The 25,424-nt window shown below is 34.1% G+C and overlaps 1 protein-coding gene across 2 annotated transcripts in view; it reads right to left on the reverse strand.

Annotated features, from left to right (window-relative positions):
- The window catches only part of LOC128673990 (fatty acid synthase-like), a 50,881-nt gene extending 26,119 nt beyond the window's left edge, over positions 1 to 24,762 (reverse strand). Inside the window, exons 1-6 of one of the 2 annotated variants that reach the window (XM_053752190.2) lie at positions 24,487 to 24,762; positions 3,250 to 3,419; positions 2,354 to 2,546; positions 1,544 to 1,664; positions 925 to 1,128; positions 267 to 383 (exon numbers count right to left, since the gene is read on the reverse strand). In XM_053752190.2, coding sequence (XP_053608165.1) covers positions 267 to 383; positions 925 to 1,128; positions 1,544 to 1,664; positions 2,354 to 2,546; positions 3,250 to 3,414 — 800 coding nt within the window. In that variant the 5' untranslated portion in view covers positions 3,415 to 3,419; positions 24,487 to 24,762. Of the gene's footprint in view, positions 1 to 266; positions 384 to 924; positions 1,129 to 1,543; positions 1,665 to 2,353; positions 2,547 to 3,249; positions 3,458 to 24,486 lie in introns of those variants that run through there. The other variant, XM_053752188.2, reaches the window with a different exon arrangement.
- Positions 24,763 to 25,424: the final 662 nt, after the last annotated feature.

A 25,424-nucleotide genomic window follows, 5' to 3' on the forward strand; every position in this document is an offset into this window, starting at 1 on the left:
TCGTCAATGTACATTATTTTCAAGATTATTTTTTCTGCCATTGGATCATACTGATTCGATATTAAATAATTTGAATACTTACCGCCGATCCCGGATAATAAGGCATGGTAATACAAACGACGAACATAGAAGCAGTCATTCCGAAACGCCAGTAGTTTGTAACTTTTTGAGATAACTTATTTAATTTAAAAATTGACAGGAAAAAGTGCCTGTAGTGGTCTAATATCTTAATAATTGATTTGACTTCGACAATAATAGTTAATTACCTCTTAGCGTCTTGAGCTTTCTGTATATAAAGGACGCTTATAGCATCAGCTCTTACTGCGCCGTCAGCGTTGTTGTCAAAACACCTGGTCTTACCGTCCAGGCAACTGAATCCAGCTCTGCAATATTATCATCATTATAAATAAAACAAAAACATTGCACATATATATTAAACAAATTGTCGTGTTAAACAATATTGATTTTATTTGCATTGACTAGAGCTCGGATTAAATGTTTGTGTATCCTTGATACGCAGAACGCGTTGAATATTTATTCAAGTGTTATTAATAATATAATTTTCAGTTCTTTGCATTTGCAATGAACTGAAAATTCTATTATTGATCACCATCACTACATATTACAAAGCAAAGATGCTTCTCTCTGTCTGTCCATATGTATGCTTAGATCTTTAAAAATACGTAACGGATTTTGATGGAGTGTTTTTTTTAATAGGTAGTGTGATTTCTGAGGAAGGTTTAGGTGTAGATATAATTTAATATAATATTACTCGAGCGAAGCCGGGACGGACCAGTACTTCATAATAAATAAAACAAACAGTATATATCAATATATAGTACATATCAATATATATCAATATATAGTATATAGAATGCGATGAACTTGTAACTACCCTTATTTCATAATAATCCAGGTACTTACCGTCTGATATTCAGGGAGACATGAGGATGCATACATAGGTTACATCCACCGACGATAGCTGCATCACAGATTCCCGAGCTGATGGTTTCATAAGCATGTTCCAGGCAGGCCATGGAGCTGGCACAGGCAACGTCGAGAGCGTAAGAAGGTCCCTTACTATCCATCCAATAGGAGATGCGGTTGGCGTACATGGCACGGTTACATCTATAATTTTTTTTGTATTATCAATACGATATAGAAATTTATATTATTTATTCGCCAACCAAGTGTTACAATGATCTTAAGGTATACCTAGTTCAGTATTATAAAGTCACCGATGCGACTGTTTTTTACCTTTCTCCTTTTAAACACGCAACTGATTTTGATGCAGTTTTCACTTATTTAGATGATGTATTCTTCAAGGTTATACTTACATAAATGACTACGGGCAGATGCTCTTATATTTTAACATAATTGTTGGACTACAAAGACACGTCACCACACGCCAACAAAGCTATTGCCATTTGCCAACAAAGAAAATCATTCATAACCAAGGATGTGAAGATAAAATATCTTTCATCACATCATGTATCCATTATTCATTCTCATAACAATATCAATAAAGACATAGTTAACTTACCCACTTATTCCGAAACCATTGCGTTGTATCATTTCAAAGATGATAATTTTCTCAGATTCGGAGAAGGCAGATCCGATGAAAACTCCAACCCTTTTGCCTTTTAGTTCCACCGGGTTGACTCCTGGAAACAATCCATAAATGCTAAAATAAGTTTGTGTAATGTATGTTCACTATTTTACTATTTTACAAATATTCTTGAAATTTCTCATATACTTCCTCTTATTCCAGAAAAAAGTAATGTTTTAAAGTGCTTGAGAACTTCACACAAGCAATGGCGCAGTTTATTAACTTATATATTAGTGATGTCCGTAATTGAGCCGTGAAGTTCCCGCTCTGGCATAAGATTACACCACATTTAAATAATTCATATAGGTTTCCTGTAATCTACAAGTAATTAACTATATTTTATATTTTTTTCAAAATTTTAGGTTCAGTAGTTTCGGAGAACTGGAACAGATTCTCATACAATCAAAGTTCATTTCATACAGGTGAGTACAACATCGTGATGAAACCTACACTCTAGTTAATAATCTATCATCTATTAGTGTGTGACATGGAGAAGGCAATGGCAAATCACTCTAACATCCAACAACAACGTTCCCAAAAATCGTTGACGTCATACAGACGGCTGGCTGTAAAATCATGGCCGAATCTTCCAAATTTTTATTCTTAGCTCCAGTTGGAACCACAAATATGGGAGAGTCACCTAGCACAAGTTTCAGGGCAGAAGGTATAGTGGTTCTTTTCTAGGTCAGAAACCAAACGCGATAAATAAATATGGCACCAATATTCCATGTTTCAAAATCTCACCCGCATCATAAACAGCAGCATATGCATGCTCCAACAGCACTCTGCTCATGGGTTCCATCGTCAGGGCTTGTTTGTAATGTACCTTGAAGAACTGAGCGTCGAACTTCTCAATTCCCTCAACTTTACCCAGATAGTCTGATACTTCTGGGTGGTGGAACACCCAGCGAGGCTCAGCCTTGCAGACCATATCCACCTGCGAAAAAAAAACGGAGTCCAAAAAATGCCCATCGCTGTAAGCAATTTCTTCCAGCCAACCTTTATGTCAAAACTTGGCAATTATTGTGACGATGAAATTATTAAAATTTAAAGAGTGATGGAATTGGTCTGGACGTTGGTGGGAAATTGAATGCAAATCTGTTCGATAAAAAATTAACTTTATATTCCTTCACACTTATACAAGCAACTAATTTATACTAATTAAATTTATGAACTACTAGGTGTTGCCCGGGGGAATTTTGAGAATAGTAACCTTGGATAATGGTGAAATAATTTTTGAAATCAGTTTGGTAATTTCGGAGACTACCCGCCTCAAACATACAAACTCACAAAGTCACAAACACCTACCTGTTTATAATATTAGTATAGATTATAAAAAATACATTATAATGTTAATACATAAAATTATCTACAATAGCTTTGATCTCTTAAATAGTGCCATCTTTTTTCTCATATTTAAATACAACAGTCTTTTTTTTTTCTAAATACGAGCTAACCAGCCAGCTTCTTTTACAAATGTATTTGCGTAAAATCTCAAAAAATTAAAAAGCAATGTGTAAAAGTCATTTTAAAGCTAATAATATCACTTTTCAATAGGAATTCCAATGAAATTTTATTTAAACCGCAAGTAAAGATGTAGCGCTAAAATTGCGTTATAAAAAAAATATATAAAAACTTACATTGTTATAAAGGTTCTCTTTAAACTGATTCACACTGCTCGAACTGGGGAATATGCCTGACATCCCACTGATTACTATTTCGTCCCCTTTTAGGGGTGAAACAGGTTTCTCCAAGGTCACATAGGTATGGTCAGGAGCCACGTTCTCTTGAGGGATCGGAGCCATGGTAGCTGGTTGAAGATACGGGCGATACAACCGAAGGGAATTAAAATAACAATGTATTTAAACTAAGAAGTATTAATATGCATAGTTTGACTATTTAAAACAAATTTAGTCAAATTAATTCCGTATGTCTTTTCCGTATACAAACTGGGAGAAATTTCTTTGGATGGTGATCCTTCGAATGATTAGTAAAAAATATCGTGAATGAATAATGTCTAGAAGAATTTATGTAGGCGAAAAAGATGACCGTGCAAAGTGAAGAAATAGTAGTAAAGCGGACCTCGGGCTGCGACGCTCCAAGGTTGAGGAAGAAACTGGGATATTACTCTGGTGAGAGATGAATATTGTGACTTCTTCTTTCTGAAGACTTGAATAACACTAGTGTTAGAAATAACACACTTGAAAAAAGAAAGAAAGATTACATTATCTCCTCTACTCTTCCTCTAGTTTTTAACAGTCATATAAATAATTACAGAATGAGATTTAAGTTTAACGTGTCTGTCTGTCTGTCGTATGTGTGTCCGTGTTAGATCTATTTTTTTTTTATTTGATGGAGAATTTAATCGAGAGTTTACTAAGTATGTTTATAAAATGTGCGTTCAACTTCGGATTCGGGAGTATCTTAAATTTTTAATTTAATTTTGTATTCTTTGTATTGAACTGGGAAACATGAAATTATATTCAATGCGCGATATAATAATTATGTCCGTGCCGACAAGCCATGGAGTTCCCTCGTCGGGAGCCGTACACCATCAGGTCATGCTTATAACAATAATGAATTTTAATCAAAACTAAACATGTGTTACGTACAAAATTTCAGTTCGATCGGTTGAAGATATTTGCTTCAGAATTAAGCTGCAAGAATCCACCCGAACATACAATGCAAGTTAAATAAAAGCTTATAAAATCATACCTCCAACTAATATGGTATATGTGTATGTGTTTCACGCAATATCTACTGAACCGAAAGTTATGAAATTAGGCATACGGGTAGAATATAAGTTGGCATATCACATAGGGTATTTTTTATTTCAAAATACCCACGGGAGCGAAGCCCCGGGGCGGAGCTAGTAGTAAACAATTATTAAAAATAAGCTTATAGCTACACTAATAAAATTTACGGAATCCTAACGTCACTAATTTGATAATCAAATAAAAAACAACAATGCTATCGGCCTCTTGATTTTATTTTACTTCGATCATAGAATTCATGGACATTAGTTAACCTTTGAGTTCAAATGGATACTATAATTAGATGTTTTTTTTGTACCTTGCAATTGTAACGTTCGAAACTACAATATTTACAGTTGGAATTGTTGAACACATTCGGTGTGTGTACAATTCGGGATTTCTGGGAATTCATTTACAAATTACCTACGCATTTAATAATTCAATAACGTTAAATAACAACGTTAATAACAACTACGATAACAAAATAACGGATCTTTCAATTGACATTGCTTTCAGTTATGATAAGAAATGATTTATTGAAATCTGAAACGCCTAGTGAAAAAAATCTAACTTAAGTAAACACCTAGTGAAAAAAAAACAAAGAAAAATCACTTGGACTGAAATCTTTCGTCAACTCATGTATTTGAATGAACAACTGAACTTACAAAAGCTTTCAATTGACGAAGAAAAGCTTTCGGTTAAATCTTATCACATTAATTCCGTAACTAAAATACATTTAAAAAAATAAACGCGATCATTTTCTGTACTTTAACGTTAACTTTCTCAGTTGCCAGTCCTAACATTATTATAACAATAGTTGTTTAATAGTTACATGAGTATTGTTAGCATATTTGAATAAATTACTATTCAAATACTTACCAACCAAAATCATATAAAATTATATTAAGATTTCTTCTTGGCGACGATGAATAAGAAGCATTAAATGTACGATCACATGCAATAAATGGAAAATATCTTAATGTCAATGACAATAAAGACATCGCAAGAAGCCATTATGTGCGTTCATGGCATTTTTATGCATTGGCATAGCAAGACCGGGCTATTATGCTTTATATGATTTAGATCTGCGCCAGATTGATTGAAAATTTCCACGAATTTCTTGTGCGAAATAAATAAAACTGCGTTCAATGATACCATAAAAAGTCAGAATGTTATAGACACAAAATCAATCAGGCCAAATTATTTTTAACTGTTATGTGTTTTAAAAAGTTAAAATTAGAACACAACTTTTTTCAGTGGCCAGTGCAACTAATAAAATCTTGACGGTTGTGTATGGGTAAATATATAAACAGAAATAAAACACACTAAATAGGTACTAAAAATGCCTATAATTAGTGTTTTTTGACCTAAGTAGGTACTATATGGTAAAGTCAAGATGTTTTAATCTAGACGGGTAAAATTATCCATTTGCATGAATATTGTCTTTTTCAATACCAACTTTTCATTTTCCGTTTCACCGGTCAAACACAAGAGCAATTAAAACAAAGCGCCTGCTAATATTGGACGAGCAATACGGCAGCGCCGCAGCATTGCAGACTGAACTTTCCTCGTTACTCAGCTCTATCTAAGGCAGTGTCTCGACTGATAAACACCGGGAAGAATTCGCATTAGCAACTTCAGAAATCAACTTACAGCGCAAATTAATGTAAAACAACAGACAAGATTCGAGAAAGACACAAGAGGGAACGGGTGGAGGAATTCAAGCGGAAATATAGAGTGTGACAAATAAACCATTGGCGACTGAGGGTTCGCGAATCTTTGTTCCAAATATTATCTCAAATAGGTACTTATCTTGAATTAAAGTGGAGAAAGTATGAATTAATATGAAAGGAAGAATTGTAATGATAACTGTATGTAATTATTTACTAATCATCCTCTCTTGTCCGCTTCTTGTAATTTACTGTATTTTATGCACTAATACATATAAATTCATAAATTTGACATGATAATACCCGTGTAGGTCTAATTCACGAATTCATTATTTGACTTTGACTTTATCAACTTATGCACAGCTAAAATGTTCAGTGACGTCACGTAAAGGGACTGGGCATATTTAGTTTTTCATTACAAATGGCTCTGGAGCTATTTCGGAACCGCTTACCCGCTCCGTCTGCCTCAGCCTCACGTATCGTTACACACATTTTGTTAGAAAAATGTATGGCGTATCCTCATTATATTTACTTAGTAGATCCTTCCCACTGACCGTTATTACAAGTAGCAAGATGCTCGTCACTGTCTCAAACTTGACGTTTCATGCGCACACTGTGCTAATTTAAATTTACTCCTGATACTGTTACGTTAATTAAATTGTAGGATGACATGTTTGAACAATCTCTTAATAGATTGGTTGAGTATGTGCTATACTAATTTATTTATTTTTAAATAGAATTTTTGTATTAATAGCTTATAAAATTTTGTGTGTACAAAAGTGTGCAGTGTACAGTCAACAACTCATCAACCTACCTAAAATCATTGCAAACTCGCCGCTTTTACCGCGCCATAGAGGTTCATGCAGAGTAACTTGATGTGCTGTTGACTGTACAAAAAATAAAATAAATGCGCGAAGGTATCGCAAAGATTTATTTCGCCACAATATTTCTTCCGTTGACTTTTATCTGAAAAGCCCTAAAGGGGTAGCATTTTATACATTACCACGGGGTAACCTTTTATATCGGCCGTTGAATTAAAAAGCAAATAAAGTTAATACTTTATTTGAAATAATTTTAAATTTTATAGGTAATAATAAGTAAATAAATATATTAGGACAAATCACACAGATTGAGCTAGCCCCAATGTAAGTTCGAGACTTGTGTTATGGGATACTAACTCAACGATACTATATTTTATAACAAATACATAAACATATAGATAAACATCCAAGACCCGGGCCAATTAGAAAAAGATCATTTTCCATCATGACCCGACCGGGGATCGAACCCGGGACCTCTCGGTTCAGTGGCTAGAACCTTACCACTGCGCCACCGAGGTCGTCAAATAGTAATAGCTTAGATTGAAGTAATTTTCAATTTTGTAAGTTGGTATTTGAGGTAATAAACACACATTGAGAACGATACACGGATTTATCAGAAACATAAATATATTGATGCTATCAAAATCCTTTAAATATTTACAACAATACGTATTTTGTGGCAAATTCTTAAGTTTACCAAATACTTGTATCAACATAATTTCATAGCAAACCAGCCTTCAAACTGGACCCAGTGTTTGGCGAAATAACGGGAGTGAAATGTTAAAAAATTATGAAAAAAATTGAAGAAAAATACTTTACATACGATTATTCGAAAAGACACAGTTCACGGTGGTATTCGTTGTATTGTTCGCTGTTCATTCGTGAACTTTGCAACATTTTCTGTTCTAGGTATATACTAACTCAATTTGTACAGTTTTCAATCGCGTAGTTGTAAAGTTCGGTCTAAGGATGATCCCTTAAAGAGTCTCCAGTATGACTTTAAAACTGTAATATTTAAACCATTTGTAGCGACCAGAACTTTTAATGTAGGGATTTGTCCGTCGACCAGAAAGATTTCAGCGGATCCCCTGAGAACGGTTCAAATTTTTACGACTTTAAGTTTCCTAGGTTTTAGATTGTATGGCATCCTTCCGATATTGGACTTTATAGGAAAAATGTTTCATAAATACATTCGAGAAAAATAATTTTTAACATTCTAGCTTTTATTTTTGTAAATTCGCTAAATTAAATGAACAACACTCAACGGCCCACACTAAGCACTAAACTTGTATCGTGAGTCCAATGTATATAAACACAGAAATAGGCGCAACACACCCAGGACGGCAAACGAATGTTTGTGATTTTGTCATACAAATTTATTTCGATCGTATAGTTGCTTACCTACCTATATATACTATGTTAATCAATGTACAGACGGGAGCATATAAACCTGACCCCTTTGTGGTAGCAAGTTAGAAAGGGTCAGTTTTGTCTGCCCTCGACAGTACACAAGGAAGTATTCTCTTGAACAAAATTAGCCATTCTATAAAGAAACTAACATGTTTAACTTTCAATGGACGGAAACAAGTGGCAGATTATGTTACAGAAATTCCAATGAACTGTACTTACATTAAGTACAGTTCATTGGAATTTCTGGCACGAAGGCATGCTAAACACCACGTTAGGTTACCATTACAGCTTGATATTATCCTTTAGAATATACGAGCGAGTAATTAAAAGCTAAGGTTACCTAGAAAACTGTGATCAAAAGATTTTACTAATGAAATTTTTTGTTATTTTATTTTTTGGTCTTCGTGTCTAAAAATATGCAAATAAAATGGTTGCATTATGATGTATTATTCTGCGTTGAGAATTCTAGATGTATAGACGTACGTATGTAAACCATTTATTAAAATATTTTTCTTTCATTTTAAATATATTTAGTACTTCTTGTCATTTATCAAATTCTAATTTGAATGGGGTCGGCGCGTAACCTACCTTTTCATATCATTACAAATACACTTTTTTCGAGTTGCCTATTCATTTTTTCATTTCAATTTCATGTCGACCTCATTGGCGTAGTGGTCACCACGCCCGTCCATTATCTGAAGGTCCTAGGTTCTATTCCCAGCGCGGATTTTCATCCACTTTTATTTCACGTGCACCTATCTCTTCCCTTCTCATCATCTCCAATTATAAAAAAGTCTTAGTCAAATATTAGATGAGCTATAAATTTATATTTTATATCGTATATTATTGTTGCTGAGTAATGCAATACCACAATCAAATTGATGTACAAATAAACAAACATCGGTCAATTTTGTGGTTTTCATTGTCCAATATAATTGACAATTTGATTTCATGCAATTTTGCGCTGCATCCATTCATTTATCACTGTAACTGTTCTATTTTACTTTTTTTTTTATTTCTCTACAAATGAATGGTAACAAAAAATATATTAATATTCAAACGAAATCACGGGTGAAAGTTGAATGATCTATGAATAATATGAATATTCTAACAATAAATTCGGTAACATTCCATTTATAAGGGGAATTTAATGCAACTTACGTAGATAAAAATACAAGACAGAAAATTTCTTAAGTATTACAAAATATAAGAAAAGTACTTCGTAATCAAGTATCACTTCTACCGTCGCCAGGATGTTTATTTCACTCTAAGATATATCGCTGTTGAACAAAGGAGTGAAATTGTTGACGTATTAATTTACTTTATTAGTCAAGTTATAATGAGCCAACGACAGAGCGCGTCGAACACCATCCGAATAGCCAGTCCGACTCGAGAAGAAGGTAATATATTCCCTATAGTATACTCAAGCAAATAAAATAAAATTTGGCACACGAACATCACCACGAAGTTATTCCCAGAATTGTTTTCAGATGACCTGAGTCTAAAAAATACTCACGTCGAATACAATCTAGACCTGCATCATCAAAGCCATTTTATATTAATCTTAAGATTTCAATGACAGATAATGTCCACCTTCTGATAGTAACTTTTAAAATTGGGCGACTTTAAATAAATTACCAGGAATGGCACATGGCTATGTATGTATGCACATACTTGAATTTTCAACAAACTTCAAGGAGACAGAGGCCCATTAATTTGAATACTATTCAAAATGAAATTACAATTTTAACAGCGCGTGGAAAACTGAATCTTTTAGGCTGATTTTCCACGGTATGAAGACGTCATTGACTTTTCTGCTAGTACAAAAATGTTACTACACCATTGATGAATTTATAAATGACAATTGTTTAAAATAAATTTGACTGATGCACGTTAAATGATAATTAACAATATTTGTAAGTCTTTAAAGACAGAGCATAGTGATACTACCTACTAATTTATTTCAAATGTATTTTTAATATACCTACCTATGTCTCACAAATAAACATTCTTATTCTTATTCAATTTTCCTGTTGACCCTTCAGGCGTCTGAGAGATAGTAATTCCTAAGTTATTTTGTGGTATTTCCGAAGCAAAGGTTCGCTCCCAACTGTACCCTTTGTTCTTTTATTTACCGTTTACGGCTTAAGGACCATTGGTGTTGTTTTCTTTTTTGTGGTTCTGTAACTAGGCAATAGTACCCTTTGCCCGCGTCTTTGTTTTTGCCTAAATTAGTATTTTAGTGCTCTAGAAATGTATTTATTAAAATTAGGTACTGTGGACCACATGTACCAGTTACCCTGCAGTCGGTATGAAATTACCCTTTATGTCCTGTTAATTGGGGTGATTTTGTATGTTAATGTGGCGTCAACTGTCTAATATTAATATTTGAAAAATATTTTTAATAAAAGTTTTTAATCAGAGAAAATATGTTTTTTTTTTTTCTAGTGTGATATTTGTAAAGCTTGCTTCCGCAGCTGTCAAGCGACGTAGCCCAAAGTTTCACTTTCCTACTATTTTGTAGAAAAAAAAAGTGTACAATTGGAGTCCCACGTCGGTTGAGCTTATTAGAATTGTAGATGATTTAAAATCAAAACATGTTTAACGATTTACATTAATTCATTGTATTTTAATTAGCACTGCTTTGTTATTTGAGGCGAAGATGTTCTTTGTTTTTAGTTTTTGTAAGTTTGAAAGATTACTATTTTTCTTTACTTTTCATTGCATACGCGTATTTCGAAGCGAAATAGCAAAAACTAGATCATGCATATTTCCTTCTTCTCATCCTAATTAGGAAAATTGGGGCTAATAAACTTTGAAAAAAAGGGCTACCAACTTATTACTATTTCAATAAGGCTAAATGGTCTGTGTTTCAATTCTACTAATAAACCCGGTTTGGAACTACAATGTCGCGGAATAATGCTTGTGTTAAATACGAAAAGTAACAAAATTACACTGAGTGAGTAATCGCCTTTATACTAACAAAACATTGTTTCTCAAAGTTTGTCAGCGTATCTTGTTGTAGCTCGTACGTCCCGCGTCACTGAGTGTGAAGCTTTCTTGCTGAAAATCATTAACTACTTGTACAAACAATTTATTGTGTGCACAGGCAGTCTGCGCTTCGAATAAGGGATTTTACTACATACACAATTCGAAAGAAGAGAATGACATTTTTTTATAATTTTGGTGTTAAATATTCAATGATCGGGTAACGCAACCTATTCTAAACTTCTTACTGCGCCGTCAACTTTGACGGTAACATTAACGTGCGCAGACAAAACGCAAAGTACGCTATTTTATCTAAACGTCAGCGGTTTAAATCAACGTTAAATTTGATGGTGCAACTAACCCTTATTAATTCAATATACAAGAAAGTTTGAATGTGTGTCAGTGTGTACTATAATACGAGTTCTAATAGAAGAACATCGATTTTTGTTACGGTGGTAGAATATTAACTGCGATTAGCACATTATACTTTATCCCAAAACTTTTACGGGAGTAAAGCCGCAGAACAGACCAATATTAAATGTTAAAATCTGTCTATCAAGATTTCACGGCTAAATTAATTTTGATGAAATTTAGAACAGACATGTCAACGTCATCATGATCCAGGGCCAAACACCGGCTACCGTGAGCGGAGCTGCAGGCAACACCTAGTAATTCATAACTCAGGACTTGCGGTATCTAGTTGCTTGTACGTCTGTGTTCACCACTCCCGTTCCATCAAGCTGGCAGCTCAAGTAGATAATTAAAATGCAATCAATTAAATATTTCCATTGCTACTGACAACCTCAGGCTCAAACGACGGACTACGCAATCAATTCGTTTTGTATTGCTACATTTTTTTTCGATTCGACAGTGTTTTGTCTTTCTCTGCGTTTCGGACATTTGATATTATATCTGACTGGGTAATAGGAACGTAATAAATCTTCCTCTGGAATCAGGCACGTGTCTGGCTGTCTGTTCGGGATAAACTCAAAAACTGCTCAGATTTTCATGCGATTTTCACCAATAGATATTGTGGTTCGTGAGGTGGTACCCGAGCGAAGCCAGGACGGGCTGTTAGTAAAATATAAAAAAAATTAAGCCATGGAATCAATCGGTATTCTTAAAAACCAATACTGCTTTTTCATCCAAGAACTGAGCTGGCTTTGACTAATGACACTGGCGGTGCAACGGGTATCGGGTTTCAGATAAATACTTGCGAACATTTATTATTTTAAAAGGAGGTTTCTTTTGTCGTAAGTTAACGAGAAAGAAAGGAATTATAGAGACCATTTGTTTGTTTACCTAAAGAAAAACGTTAGTTGTGTTTCATTCCACGTTTTAATTGCATCTATTATATTAAGGAATAGAAATTGTGAAATGACCAATCTATCATATCCCAGTTTTCTCATCATCGAATACTTAAATAGTGACCGTGTGATTCCGCACTTGAATGTTTATACCGCATGTCTCATTGAAGCAATATTCTGGATTCGCAGTTGGTTATAATTAAAGTGACCACAGATAGAAGATAGATATTTCCATAACATAAACCCTAATACAAAACCATGAGAGATACAAAGCAATATTGTTGTTTTAAGTACTTACACAAGTCCTTGGTATATGTACCAAACTGTATGCAGTTTCCAAGATACATACTAAAACAGGAAAACCACAAAAGACCTTAGCTTGCATAGTAACCGCAAGATACGACTAATTAAAAATACATTAGCGGCGAATGTAGTAAGTAGTTAATGGCTGCCACTTAATTTTTCAGAACAGCAGTAAAACAAATGTATTGGTTTGGTTCGTGACATTGAAATGTAGATAAATAGATAACGAATATTGCATTATCCGGCAAATTACGTGTGCAACAATGACATCGTACACTTGGCATAAAAATATAATTCACAAAGTGTTGGTTTGATATCATCAAGGAGACGTAGGCTGGAACATATCCCTCAATGGGATAAGCCCGCCGATGCTATTTTCTGTTTCTTATGTTTTCTTCTGCAATAAAGTTATTTCAAAAAATTTACCCTGGGCTTCGTCACTGTATGCCGGATGATATGGAAGCAAACGTATTCACATCATACTGCCTCCAAAAATAAAGTAATGATTTTACACTATACTAAGTAAGTATACAGTTTAAATAATGTTTATGTTGTCTACTAAAATAGTTGCCTAAAGTTGTTCATTTTACGAGTTACCTGCTACAAAATTTAATCTACTTATATCGTTTATTTTATTGAAGCCGACAAAACAAATTGAATTATTTTTTACATCACAGCAAGATTCTTCATATCATAGATCGTGTCACGTCTTTAATCTTCACGGGATAGACAGCGCCAAGAATTATAATATATACGAAGAATATAAGGAAAAAAAGAGTGATAGGTGCTAGCCTTTCGTTTATGAGAAGAATCTCCAATTTATTGCCCTTTCCCTTGATTGACCAAGGTTCCGATACCTACTTAACGGCCAAAGAAAAAACCTGAAAAACATTTAGATGAGAAAAATGGATTTACCGGTTAGTTTTGTAGATTTAAATGTTTTTGTTTTAGAGATTTCCTAAATTTTTCACTAGTTTTTATAATCACGTATCTCTTGAAACGTCGAGGTGAGACAGAGGTCGCTCCGCGACTTGCGATAGTAAAGGACAAAAAGCAATTAAACTTTGTAGATTAGTTTGTGATAGTGAGCTGAAAATTCTGTCTATATTAGATGCGACGGAAAGTGGATGATTTTGTATTATTTTGAGGGAGTTTCCGTGCACTCTCTTTCCCTTTTTCTTTTTGACTTTAACTGTTATGATGAAATACAACACAAAGCCCGTAAAAAATACTCGACACTGGAGGGCCTACCATGAAACATAAAACACGCTACACGTCATTGCATCCACATATATGTGTCTCTTTTTTTTATACGATGCGTACACGGTATGGGAAAAACAGACAGCATGTGAACTTTAATAACGTGCTACGTATTTTTATGTTTCGTGGTCGGCTTTCTGATATGAGACCGACCTCTAGCCAAAAATGTCAATTCTCCTAACAAATGACGTAACCTTTTCTAGGACGGAAACCATACATACACCAACCGTGGAGCTTGTATGACAGTCATGTCCTGTGAGGATATGACTGTCATAATTTCGTAGTTAAAAAGCACACTTAATAACATTTTACTCAGAATGAAAAAAGTATAATATAGGTAAAAGATAATAACAACATATTTAACAAGATTGGTGAATTAAAGTGTTATTTAAATATAATTTTTGATGGTGTATATGTACGTCAAATAGCCAATTGCGTCATGGGAAAGAAAATCTTCTAATTTTTTGCGCATTTTATTTTCCACAGCTATTTATTAGCAAAATGAATTATTTCCAAAATTGTGAACGATACATGAAAACAAACCAAATTTTTCGTTCACGCAATTTCAGCACAAACACGATGTGCAAACATTCTAAAAACATCATTACTAACATTGTTACCATTTTGCCCCCGGCAATATTTGCCCGTATCCTGAGCTATAAATAAATTATCACATTATTGGTTTTTGTGCATCCACACGTACGCTTCCACAGCAGATGCTAACATCGATACAATATCGCCATTGAGGAGCATGACTCGCAAGGGTTTTGTTGCGATTTTCGTCGTAAATAGGTCATGTTATTCGCAGAGCACAATAGGTGAATTGATCTTATAGGAAAAAACGGCGTTTTTTGAAAATAACACACTGATAAAACAGATCTTTCCTTTTTCAGAAAAGGTTGTCGTAAAATAATTGAGGTTAATGTTCATCCGCTGCTGAATACAGGCTTCTATTCTTTTAGCTTTTCTGACCACTATCAAAAAGTGGCCGAGATGATGGCTATGTTAATAAGAATGATTGGGTATCGCACATTCGTAACCAAACCGTCACTAAACATCGTTTAAAGTACAAAAATTTTCAAGTGCTGCAAAATTGTGATAATTGTTATGAATAGCTGTGTCTTTATTCTCAATACACGAATGCTTGTAGTCATCCTTATAGTCTTATCTAGCTCGTTCCATCCATACCATCAAATACATTACTAAACTATTGAAACGGCGGTGTGTAATGGTTAAGACGCCCGCCCGCCTGTGGATCGAAAGGTCTCAGGTTCGTATCCTCTTCGTGCCATATGAGTTAGTATACCAATCTGACTCATATATAGTAGTTTTCATAGTCCACCACACTTCCGGTATAGGAAAACATCGTGAGGAAACCTGAACATTGGGTTTAGTTCCCTAGAGTGTATGTGACTACCTGCCACTATATGGTAGTAAGTAGTCGTTAAAGTCATGTCAGATGCCTTTAGGCGACTTGAATAAAATTTGACACTAGTGTTAGCAATAACACACTCGATTATGATGAATACATTACTGATTTCATTTTCAGGTTAAGGAAACGGTCGTGTGAATACGGATTTTGTATTTAAACCGACAACAGTTGACATATGAAATACTTATATCTTTCGTTTCTCTTATACAACAAAAAATGCCTGTTAGATGCGAGAAGAAACGATCAGCTAATATTTCCTGTCTCTCATCGTGTGCACGGTTTTATAATGCTATCAAGATACCTAAATTCTGGCACACAAAGATTCAAACAAAACTTTTAATAATACTTATCACTAACTAGATCAATAACGTGAAACTTGAGGGGAGACTTTGTAAGAAACTTCTTAATTTAAGTCCAATTTAGTTGAGAGATAATGAAGAGCTCATTGATGGTAAGAGAATTTTTGTAGAATCCACGTAAAAAATTATTTGAAACTAATTAAGATTTTTATTTTATAAAACAAAATATCTCTAAGTGGCAGGGGAAATAGAATTAGATTATTTTTTAAAAGTATATGCCAGAGCCAGAAGCGGAGTGTACCTCTTGTTTAATTGTAAACCAAATAAATACTCAAATTCGCCTGTTATTTTACAACCGGCCGCCTGCCTGTAGTCAACTCTTCTCGGTAATACTGTTGTTGTCTATCAGCTGCTTCGACTGTGTGTCCCTTAGCCTCGTACGATGGCCACGGGAGGATATGGAGTAGTTCTACTCTAGGACGGAATCACACGTCACAAGTTACCGTATTTAAAACCAATCCTATATTTATATACTTTACATTGGAAATTGTATTTTCGTTTTTATTACGTCAAATATCGATAAAAAAATCATATTATTATTCATATTACTATAGATTTTTTTCATATTTCCAAAGAATTAGTATAGCAGCATTGAAAACCAGTAAAATATAACAATGCAGGTTCTATAAGTACCCACTAACATTAATCAGTTTATCTCCAGTTTCAGAGGTTTGCAATAGTACTTAGAATTCGGGTGCCTTAACATATGCGCGGATTAAAGTTCTTCCTTATAGCGCGGCCGGGCACACTCAAAGATTGTCTAGGTCCTAGAAAACAGATGGTACCTACATACTTACCTACAAATATAAAATCTCGTTGGATAGCACACACGAGCGTAAGTACCATACCGATAGTGTTTACCTATCTTAAAGACTAAAAGTTATAGAAGAACTTTCAAAACAGTGAAAAAGTTTTTTTTTTAATTTCTATATTTTTCATTGATAAAATTTCTCAATTACTTTCACACGACAACGCTTTTTCGCGAATATTTTATCGCACTTGAGCACTGTGTTTGGTTGAATGTCGAACGAGTGTTACTTGTGTCGAAAATGATATCTATCTTCTATCTTGCCCAATCTTGATTATTTGTCTTGCTATCTCTGTTTGGTCTAATGGTCGACTGGTGTCGAGAAACAGATCACTTTCCTTTGCGACAATGCCATAAAGTCCACTTTCCGTTCATATTATATGGTAATTTTGTGCAATAAGGTTTATAAATAAATAAATAACTCGCTAATAATATCAGGAGGTATTTTACGCCGAGTTCGTGCGAATCAGAGGTTTACTTAGAACGGAAACCCCTTGTGGGGTATAACAGAAATTTGTACCTAAGCTTCATAGATAAGTTATGCCTCACAACTGGCAAAGTGCCCAAGAATGGTTTCATTACCTCTCCGTACGAAGATTTACATAAGTTTATTTGCGTCCGGAGAATTCAAAAGATACTTAAAAGTCACATGCACCTAATGCTATTATATTAAAATATCAGCACAAATCTTTTAAACATTTTCTAGTGCCGAGAAGATTTATTTTTTGAATTATGTTCAAGATATTTCGAGAGTGAAAATGATACTTTGAAAATTATATTAAGTGATCAAAGAATCAAGGATAAAATAAAACATTAAGTGATTTATTTTATAGGACTGGTGTTTACAAAGTTATAAAGTACATCTACATACAATATTAGATGACAGTAAATTATAATAAGTACCTATCTATACAACTTCACAAAAAATAATTTAAACCGTTAATTATTTCTTTTAAGATATAAATGAAAAGTATTGAATGAGCCGTATATTTTTTTCCTTTGTTTCCTGAAATTCGAATAAAATTCTTTTGTGACGAATACATTTTAGCTTAATGAAGTCAAAAGTTCCAAAATTGAGTAACTAAACGGTTACCTATAAAACTTGGGTCTTTCTGGAAAATTCGCAGAACTCATAACGAAGTATATATTGTAAACTTGGCGATAAATACATCTATTTCAATGTAGAAGTAAATATGGCAAAAAATTATTAAACTTAATAAATTATTGGCTTTTGACCGCGGCTTCGCCCGCGCATATTTCCCACGGGAACAGTTATTATCTGAGATGAAAGTAAACCTATGTCCTTCTTCATACTTCAAACTATATATGTATATATGAAATAAAAATTCCAAGAAGATTGGTTGAGTAGATAGAGCGTGAGGAGGTAATAAACAAAATTTTACAACATTCATCTATACGATTATTATGTAGAAGTAAGCATTTGTGAGTTTGTATGTTTAAGGCGGGTAATCTCCGAAACTACCGAAACGATTTCAAAAATTCTTTCACCATTAGAAAGGTACATTATCCAAGATTGCTATAGGCTATATTTCATCTCAAAATTCCCACGAGAGCGAAACCCCGGGCAACATCTAGTTATACCACAGTTAGGTTTAAATTATGATGATGTCCGCCCAATTAGGTCATGGCAACAATTATAACAATTTTGGTGTGCTCGCGTGGCTTGTGTAAACGTCCTGATACATTGCGGACATGTCAGTACACTGTTACTGTACTTGTATTGAGGTAGCGCAGGTGGTCGGGTTAATAACTTATGTTATAGCCACACTGCCACGTAATTATTGTACTGTGGCTCTGCAGACAGAGTTTGGCGACTATAGTCTGAAAAGTCAACTAAGTATAATAATGTATTCTATCACAGTGTAATAATGCCAACTTGGAAAAATGGCAAGTATAAAAAAGTATTTATTTTCGTGTACGTTTTTTTGAAGTCATTAGATCTCAAGCTAATCATACTATGCTATAACTTTTTTTTATGAATAAGAGTGCTATACGTACCTATACGACGACGACCTCGGTGGCGCAGTGGTAAAGTGCTTGCCTCTGAACCGAGAGGTCCCGGGTTCGATCCCCGGTCGGGTCATGACGGAAAATGATCTTTTTCTGATTGGCCCGGGTCTTGGATGTTTATCTATATATGTATATGTTATAAAATATAGTATCGTTGAGTTAGTATCCCATAACACAAGTCTCGAACTTACTTTGAGGCTAGCTCAATCTGTGTGATTTGTCCCAATATATTTATTTATTTATTTATACAAAACAAACACCATATATAAAGTTAATATCAACGAAATGTTTTTACACATTTAAACATTATGCTACAATACAGTAATAATATTCAATTGTTCGATATGAGTGTTTCCCGATACAGGGCTAATTAGAATGAATGACACACATCCACCATAGAACGGGATCTCTTTTTTTCACATAAATTTTTTATCCTAATTTAATTTAGCATAACGAGTTAGGCATATATTTTTTTGACATAATAATATTTTGATACACTTGTTTTTTGGCATACCTTTTCAATAAGCATAATTATAGTTTGGGCTAATGTATTTTACCATAATTTTGATTTGCATAAAGCTATAGTGTAGCAGTAGGTTAGGGTGCGGCGGGGTGGCGCTTGGGCCACCTATACGCCGCCAATATACTTTAAAATATTTATACTTAAAAATTGATATGCCTATGGTAGGTATGCGTAAAAAATTGTGCCTATAACATTTTGCCAAATTAATATTGTGCGTAACTATTATTATGATAAGTAATTAATTAAAAGTATGCAATGTTAAATTATGACATAAAATTGTATGCAAAAACCTAACACAATTCCAATCTCATCCCTATTACTCCTGCATAAAAATGCAGATTAAATTTATAAGCGGTTGCTGTAAACAAACAACACATATTTTAATATCAACGAAATGTTTTACAGGTCGGCAAAGTTATAGCACGGTAAATACTCGCTATCCTTACATATGATGAAAAGAAATGACCCTGACGCGTCTGTCTGTCCGTGGTAAACACAAAAACTACCGGACGGATTTTTATACGGGTTTCACAGAGATTTTGTTGAGGAAGGTTTAGGTGTTATGATTTATTAAAATTTTACCGGTGCGAAGACGGAACGAGCCGTTAGTTGTTAAATAAAATTATAACAAGAAAATTACATTTTCCAATGAATTTAGAAAGTGTTCAATTATGATCGCCCCGTGCCAAATATCCTTGTCATTATGTAAGTTCCTTTGTTTCACAAACTTCATAAATAATGCACATGCCCATTGATTTCAAAAATCTACGTGAACATACTGTGATTAATTTGATTCGTTCAATTAGGCACTCATTCTAGTACGCCCTCGGCTAGACCCTCATATTGTAGCTACGATACAGAAATAATATTCAATTGTTCGATATGAGTGCGTCCCTATCCAGAGCTAATTAGAATGAATGCCATACTGTACAGTCGACACACATCAACATAACACAATTACAATTTCATCCGTATTACCGCGGCATAAAAATGCAGGTTAAATTGATATGCGGTTTTCTGTACCAATAATTAATTTTCCGCAGTATTATTCAAATATTCTATCTTACTTAACGAATGTGTTGCTCACGCAAACCTGACAGGGTTTAATTTGAGTCGCTTTAAGGCATCGAATACGACTTTTACGATTACCAACATCGAATCGATTTTATTTAATCAAAATCTCAACAACAGTTCCGATCGTTGATTGTTTCCTACACAAACAGAAAGTACTCTCTATCTAAACTCAAGAGTATTTGTAATTAATTTTCACTTTTAAAGTTCTTGAAGTTAGTTTGAATCAATTACAGAATTTTGATCTTAATAATAATAATATATAACATATTTTTTTGAATAGCAAAGAAAGTTGTGAAGTTTTTCGGGATCCACGTAGCCAAGTTGACCACTGTTGAGAATTGTTACTCGACCGCTAGGATTGACGTCATAGAGTGTCAGAAACAAAAATACATGAAGTCTGCGCCGTTACCATCGGCCAACAGTTCGCCAAATTGTCGTCAAGATACATTGCTGGTTTTTCTTTGTGGTAAAATAAGTTCACATACAAACAACGTAATGTACCTTCCTTCGCGAACATCTGAGTTGTAAGCCAATAGTGAGCCAATAGTGTACGCAATCAACAGTTTGCCAAACTTTTGCGGTTTTGACGTACATTGCTGCATTGCATCTTACATTCCTTCGGGTCATAATCTGTCTGAGTTCCATATAGCCATAATATCTATACATAGTTCTAACAAATAAATATGTAATTGGCCAACCATTCTTCAGTCGAGATCCGCATTGCACTAGCAACACGAACGAAACAAAAAGCGAGCGACAAAAGCGCCAATTATTGTGGAAACGTAAATGGGTCGATTGTCTGACTACGGGGACAAGATTTACATGATTGCATCGAAGACTGCATAAATTTTGCGTCATAAATATTCTTTTTTTGCTTTTTAGTGCACCCGTAATATATTTTACGAGTGAATAGAATCTATACTAGGGACTTACATTATGCAGATATCAATGAACTTTGAATTACATATAACAGTCGTAATAATTATGCGAAATCATTACATGTTATAAAGTGAGCCACGTCTATCTATTTGTCTGTATTATTGCGAATAACTCCAAAATCACCGAACGGATTTTTTAACAGTTTTCACCAACAGTTAGTGTGGTTCCTAAGGAAGGCATAGGTATATAATAAATTTATTATGGTTTTACCCGAGCGAAGCAATGGGCGCTAGTATGTATAAAAATATCCTTTACGAATTACCCCATAGGCATTTTTATTACTGTCTCTTTACTTTGTTATTTGATACTGTTTACACTAATCTATTTACACTAGTGTCAATATATCTTTTTTATTATGTTAGGAAGTTTTTATTATTTTCACTACACAAAATCAGAGTGTTTTAGTCCCTTTGAGTCAAGTGCAGTAAATAACTTTTGTTGTACTCTATAATATATTTGTCCTTACTTACAACTATGTTTACGACATAATAATGAATAAAATAATATATTTATTGTTCCTGGTAATATTTATTCGGAGTGAAACCATTTTACGTTTAAGTGATAGCATTTCAATCGAACCACTTAAAACATCTGCTATCAAACACGCGCTCAAAGCAGACATGGCTTTGAATAGCAGGCCTGCTCGTATCCACATTGCTTTGCATAACTTCTATCCTTTACGATATACTATATAGTTGTTGCCCACAGCTCCACCCGAAATTTGTTCTTAATTTTAATGAAATCGGCCCAGTGGTTTGGCCGTGATACAGACAATCACATTTGTAACACTCGTGTTAAAATATAGATATGGATGCATGGAAGTATGAACTGGATTCCGCTATGCTAATTATAAGACCGCACCTCTCTGACCCCCACAATTGCCTTGCGTGGAGACGTTCAAAATTTGACTGTAGACACCAAATAAATGGGTTGGTTGTAGCATGATAAAATTTAACAAAAGTAATACGTATATAATCGGGAATTCTGAAAATTCACATACGCTGTTTCGTTATCCTAAAATTGTTAATGTAGCCGAGCCCTGGAGTCAGTCTAGATCTAGATTGAGAATTATATGCGTATAAAAAAATTGTTTTCTCTCGCGCCTGTGGGAATTTCGGGAAATCCTCTTTTAGTGCTCCCCCCGTAGACATGGAAGAATACGTAATATTTTCATTTCGCTCATACAAGAAAAAGAAAAACACTAAAAATTCCGATAGGAAATTGGACACAGAGAGACCTAATTTTGTCCCTTATCGTGTTTCCGCCTTAAACATACAAACAATAACACCTATTCTGCGGCTAAATGAGATAGGTTGGGTCTATAATGAATAAAAAATATTCTATAACATTGGCTATGCTAGTTTTTAATATCCGAATTAAACTCCTCAAGCTACCGTTTGCTATTTATTTTTATTTAAAAACTTTATTACACAAAATTATAAAAACAAAAGGTATGTAGGTATGTACAAAGTTGGACTTAACGCCATATGGCATTCTCTACCAGTCAACCAATAGACCAAACAGAGATAGCAAGGCGGTGCAATAACATGCAACTAAAAAAATTAAGTTCTGTTAGTTACGGTTTTCCGTAACATTTATTTTGACGAAAAAAAATTAAAATAAAACTCCAGTGAAATGAAACTCTATAGGCAACAAAAGCTGTTACATAATACACGCAAGTGATTACACACCGTTTCTAATCCTCAAAGGAATGCACAGTGGTCTACAACAATTAGGGCGCTGGGAAATGTTAAACTTTAATTAACCTCGGTTACAACGCGTTTGTGCAAATTCCGGGACTCGATGTGGGAAGGAGATTTTGATATTTATTTTTTGTGTATATTTTTTACTTCTGCATTTAGGATAATAGGACCGCTCTATAACCTTCCGTGGATGAGGCGAATGGACTCTTAACATCGGCATCTGATAAGTACCAATAGCATTTCTAAAGATTGACGTCACAATTTTTTCAATCATAACTTCATAATATATGTTATATAATTTCAATCAATTCATAACTTCATAATGCATCTGTTTAATATTTTAGATTGTAAGAACACATCGTTAAATGTTACGTTTGTGGAGAAATAAGTTCAAAAATACATTTTTGACACGCTTGTGTTACAAAATCACCGCTGAAACTTAAAAAGCGCCACCGACATTGAACCACAGATGTGGTTGAATTCAAAGCCAAAAATATTAAAACAGGAATTCAAAGGTCGGCTCACAATACAAGAGACGTACTTATTTTTCGACCATCAATACATTCGTGCTAGTTCCATTGTGCTATTTCTATGCACTGTGCATCCGCAGTTGTTATAGGTACAAATGGCAATTACGTGGAATAGTGATTGTAATTCGAATGTTCAATATATTTTTTGTAAATATAATACATATAATATCTAGTTCTTTATTACAAGCTTTTATTTATCTTGCAAAATATAAGTATACAAACGTCTTGATCGGATGGAATCTTGGAACACAATTTTGAAGCAGATATCTTAAACCGATTGAGCTGAAATTTTATGTACACGTTTAGTGTAGATGATAATGCGTTATTATGATAAGAATGAGGAGATGGTGTACCCAGGATCGGATCCAAACGTGGGAACTCCTCAACGGTTTACTTCACGGACTAGGCAATAAGATCTCTCTGACAACAATAAAACCTTGCGGCAAAAGTGTCATTTTTGTAGTTTTATATTTTTTTTTTTGATGAAGCGATTTAAAAAACTATCATAACTCATAACGGAGTACCTACTCCGTACAACGTACTTATTAAATAAACGTATTTATTTAATAAAACGTACAACTAATTCCATGCTTAAAGATCACACTCTAAATTCAAATTCAAATCATTTATTCAGAAATTAGACCTTCACAGGCACTTTTTCTCGTCAATCTTTAAATTTATAGTTATTTCTCACAAGCTAGAAACTACTGGCATTTCGGAACGACCACTGCTGAGAAGAAATGCCGAAAGAAACTCATTTGAACAGTGTTGGTCCCTATCATGCCAGATCGGCTTACCATTATTGTTTCTTACAAAAAATTTTTTTTTTCTTTTCTTTCTAATAATATATAAAAGTACATAATGTACATAGTCAAAAGGTATATCAAAACAGGTTATGATTGTGATCCGAGTGCTGATTATAATATATATATATATATATATCGATGTGAAACACAATTAACTTACATGAAAATATATGAGAAACGAGATGACCAGTTCCCTCTGGCAGCACCCGTTCACGAGTTGACGCATGGGACAGCCATCGCGTAGCTCAACCATAATAGAGGGAACCTCACGACCCGGCCCACGACGCCACCACCAGATTGACCATTTGAGTGAGCATGACACACTCGATTCCCATGACTTCATAATTACAATTCTTATTCGTCGAAATAGAAGTATAATTCAGACACTTGAAGATCACAAATCACGTACATGTTTTACAAATAAAATTTAAATGCCATACGAATTATTATAACAAAATTCAAAATTGTGAATAAAATAATAAAAAACAGTAAAATAAAAATTAGGAGATCATGTGTGAAGTGGCAAAGTTGTCGGGAGGATCCAAGCGTTTTTATCAGTCAAATAGGCGTTAATTGTGTAATACGCTTTATCCATTAAATTTTTCTTAACATAAATTTTAAAATTTTTCATTGGCAGATTAATAGCCTCTGCAGGGAGTTTATTGAATAATTTTACACTTTGACCCACGAAAGACCGCCGAACCTTTTTAAGCCTGAATCTATTCATACAAAGTTTGTGCTTATTTCTAGTGTTTACACTATTTACTTCGTTTAATTTTTTATATAAATGTAAATTTGATTTGACAAAAATAAGCACATCAAAGATATACTGACATACCACAGTGAGGATGTTAATTGATTTGAAGAGTTCTTGAAGAGAATCTCGAGGTTTTAACCCATAAATAAAACGGATAGCTCTTTTCTGTAATACAAAAATTTTTCCTATGTCAGCTGCATTACCCCAAACTAATAGTCCGTAGGACATAATGCTATGAAAGTAGCTGAAATACACAAGTCTAGCTGTATCTATGTTCGTACACTGTCTGATCCTTCTCACTGCAAAAGCTGCCGTACTAAGTTTTTTGGCCGTGATTTCAA

The sequence above is a fragment of the Plodia interpunctella genome, chromosome 12 (assembly GCF_027563975.2).
Source record: "Plodia interpunctella isolate USDA-ARS_2022_Savannah chromosome 12, ilPloInte3.2, whole genome shotgun sequence".
In the NCBI taxonomy this organism is placed as follows: domain Eukaryota; kingdom Metazoa; phylum Arthropoda; class Insecta; order Lepidoptera; family Pyralidae; genus Plodia; species Plodia interpunctella.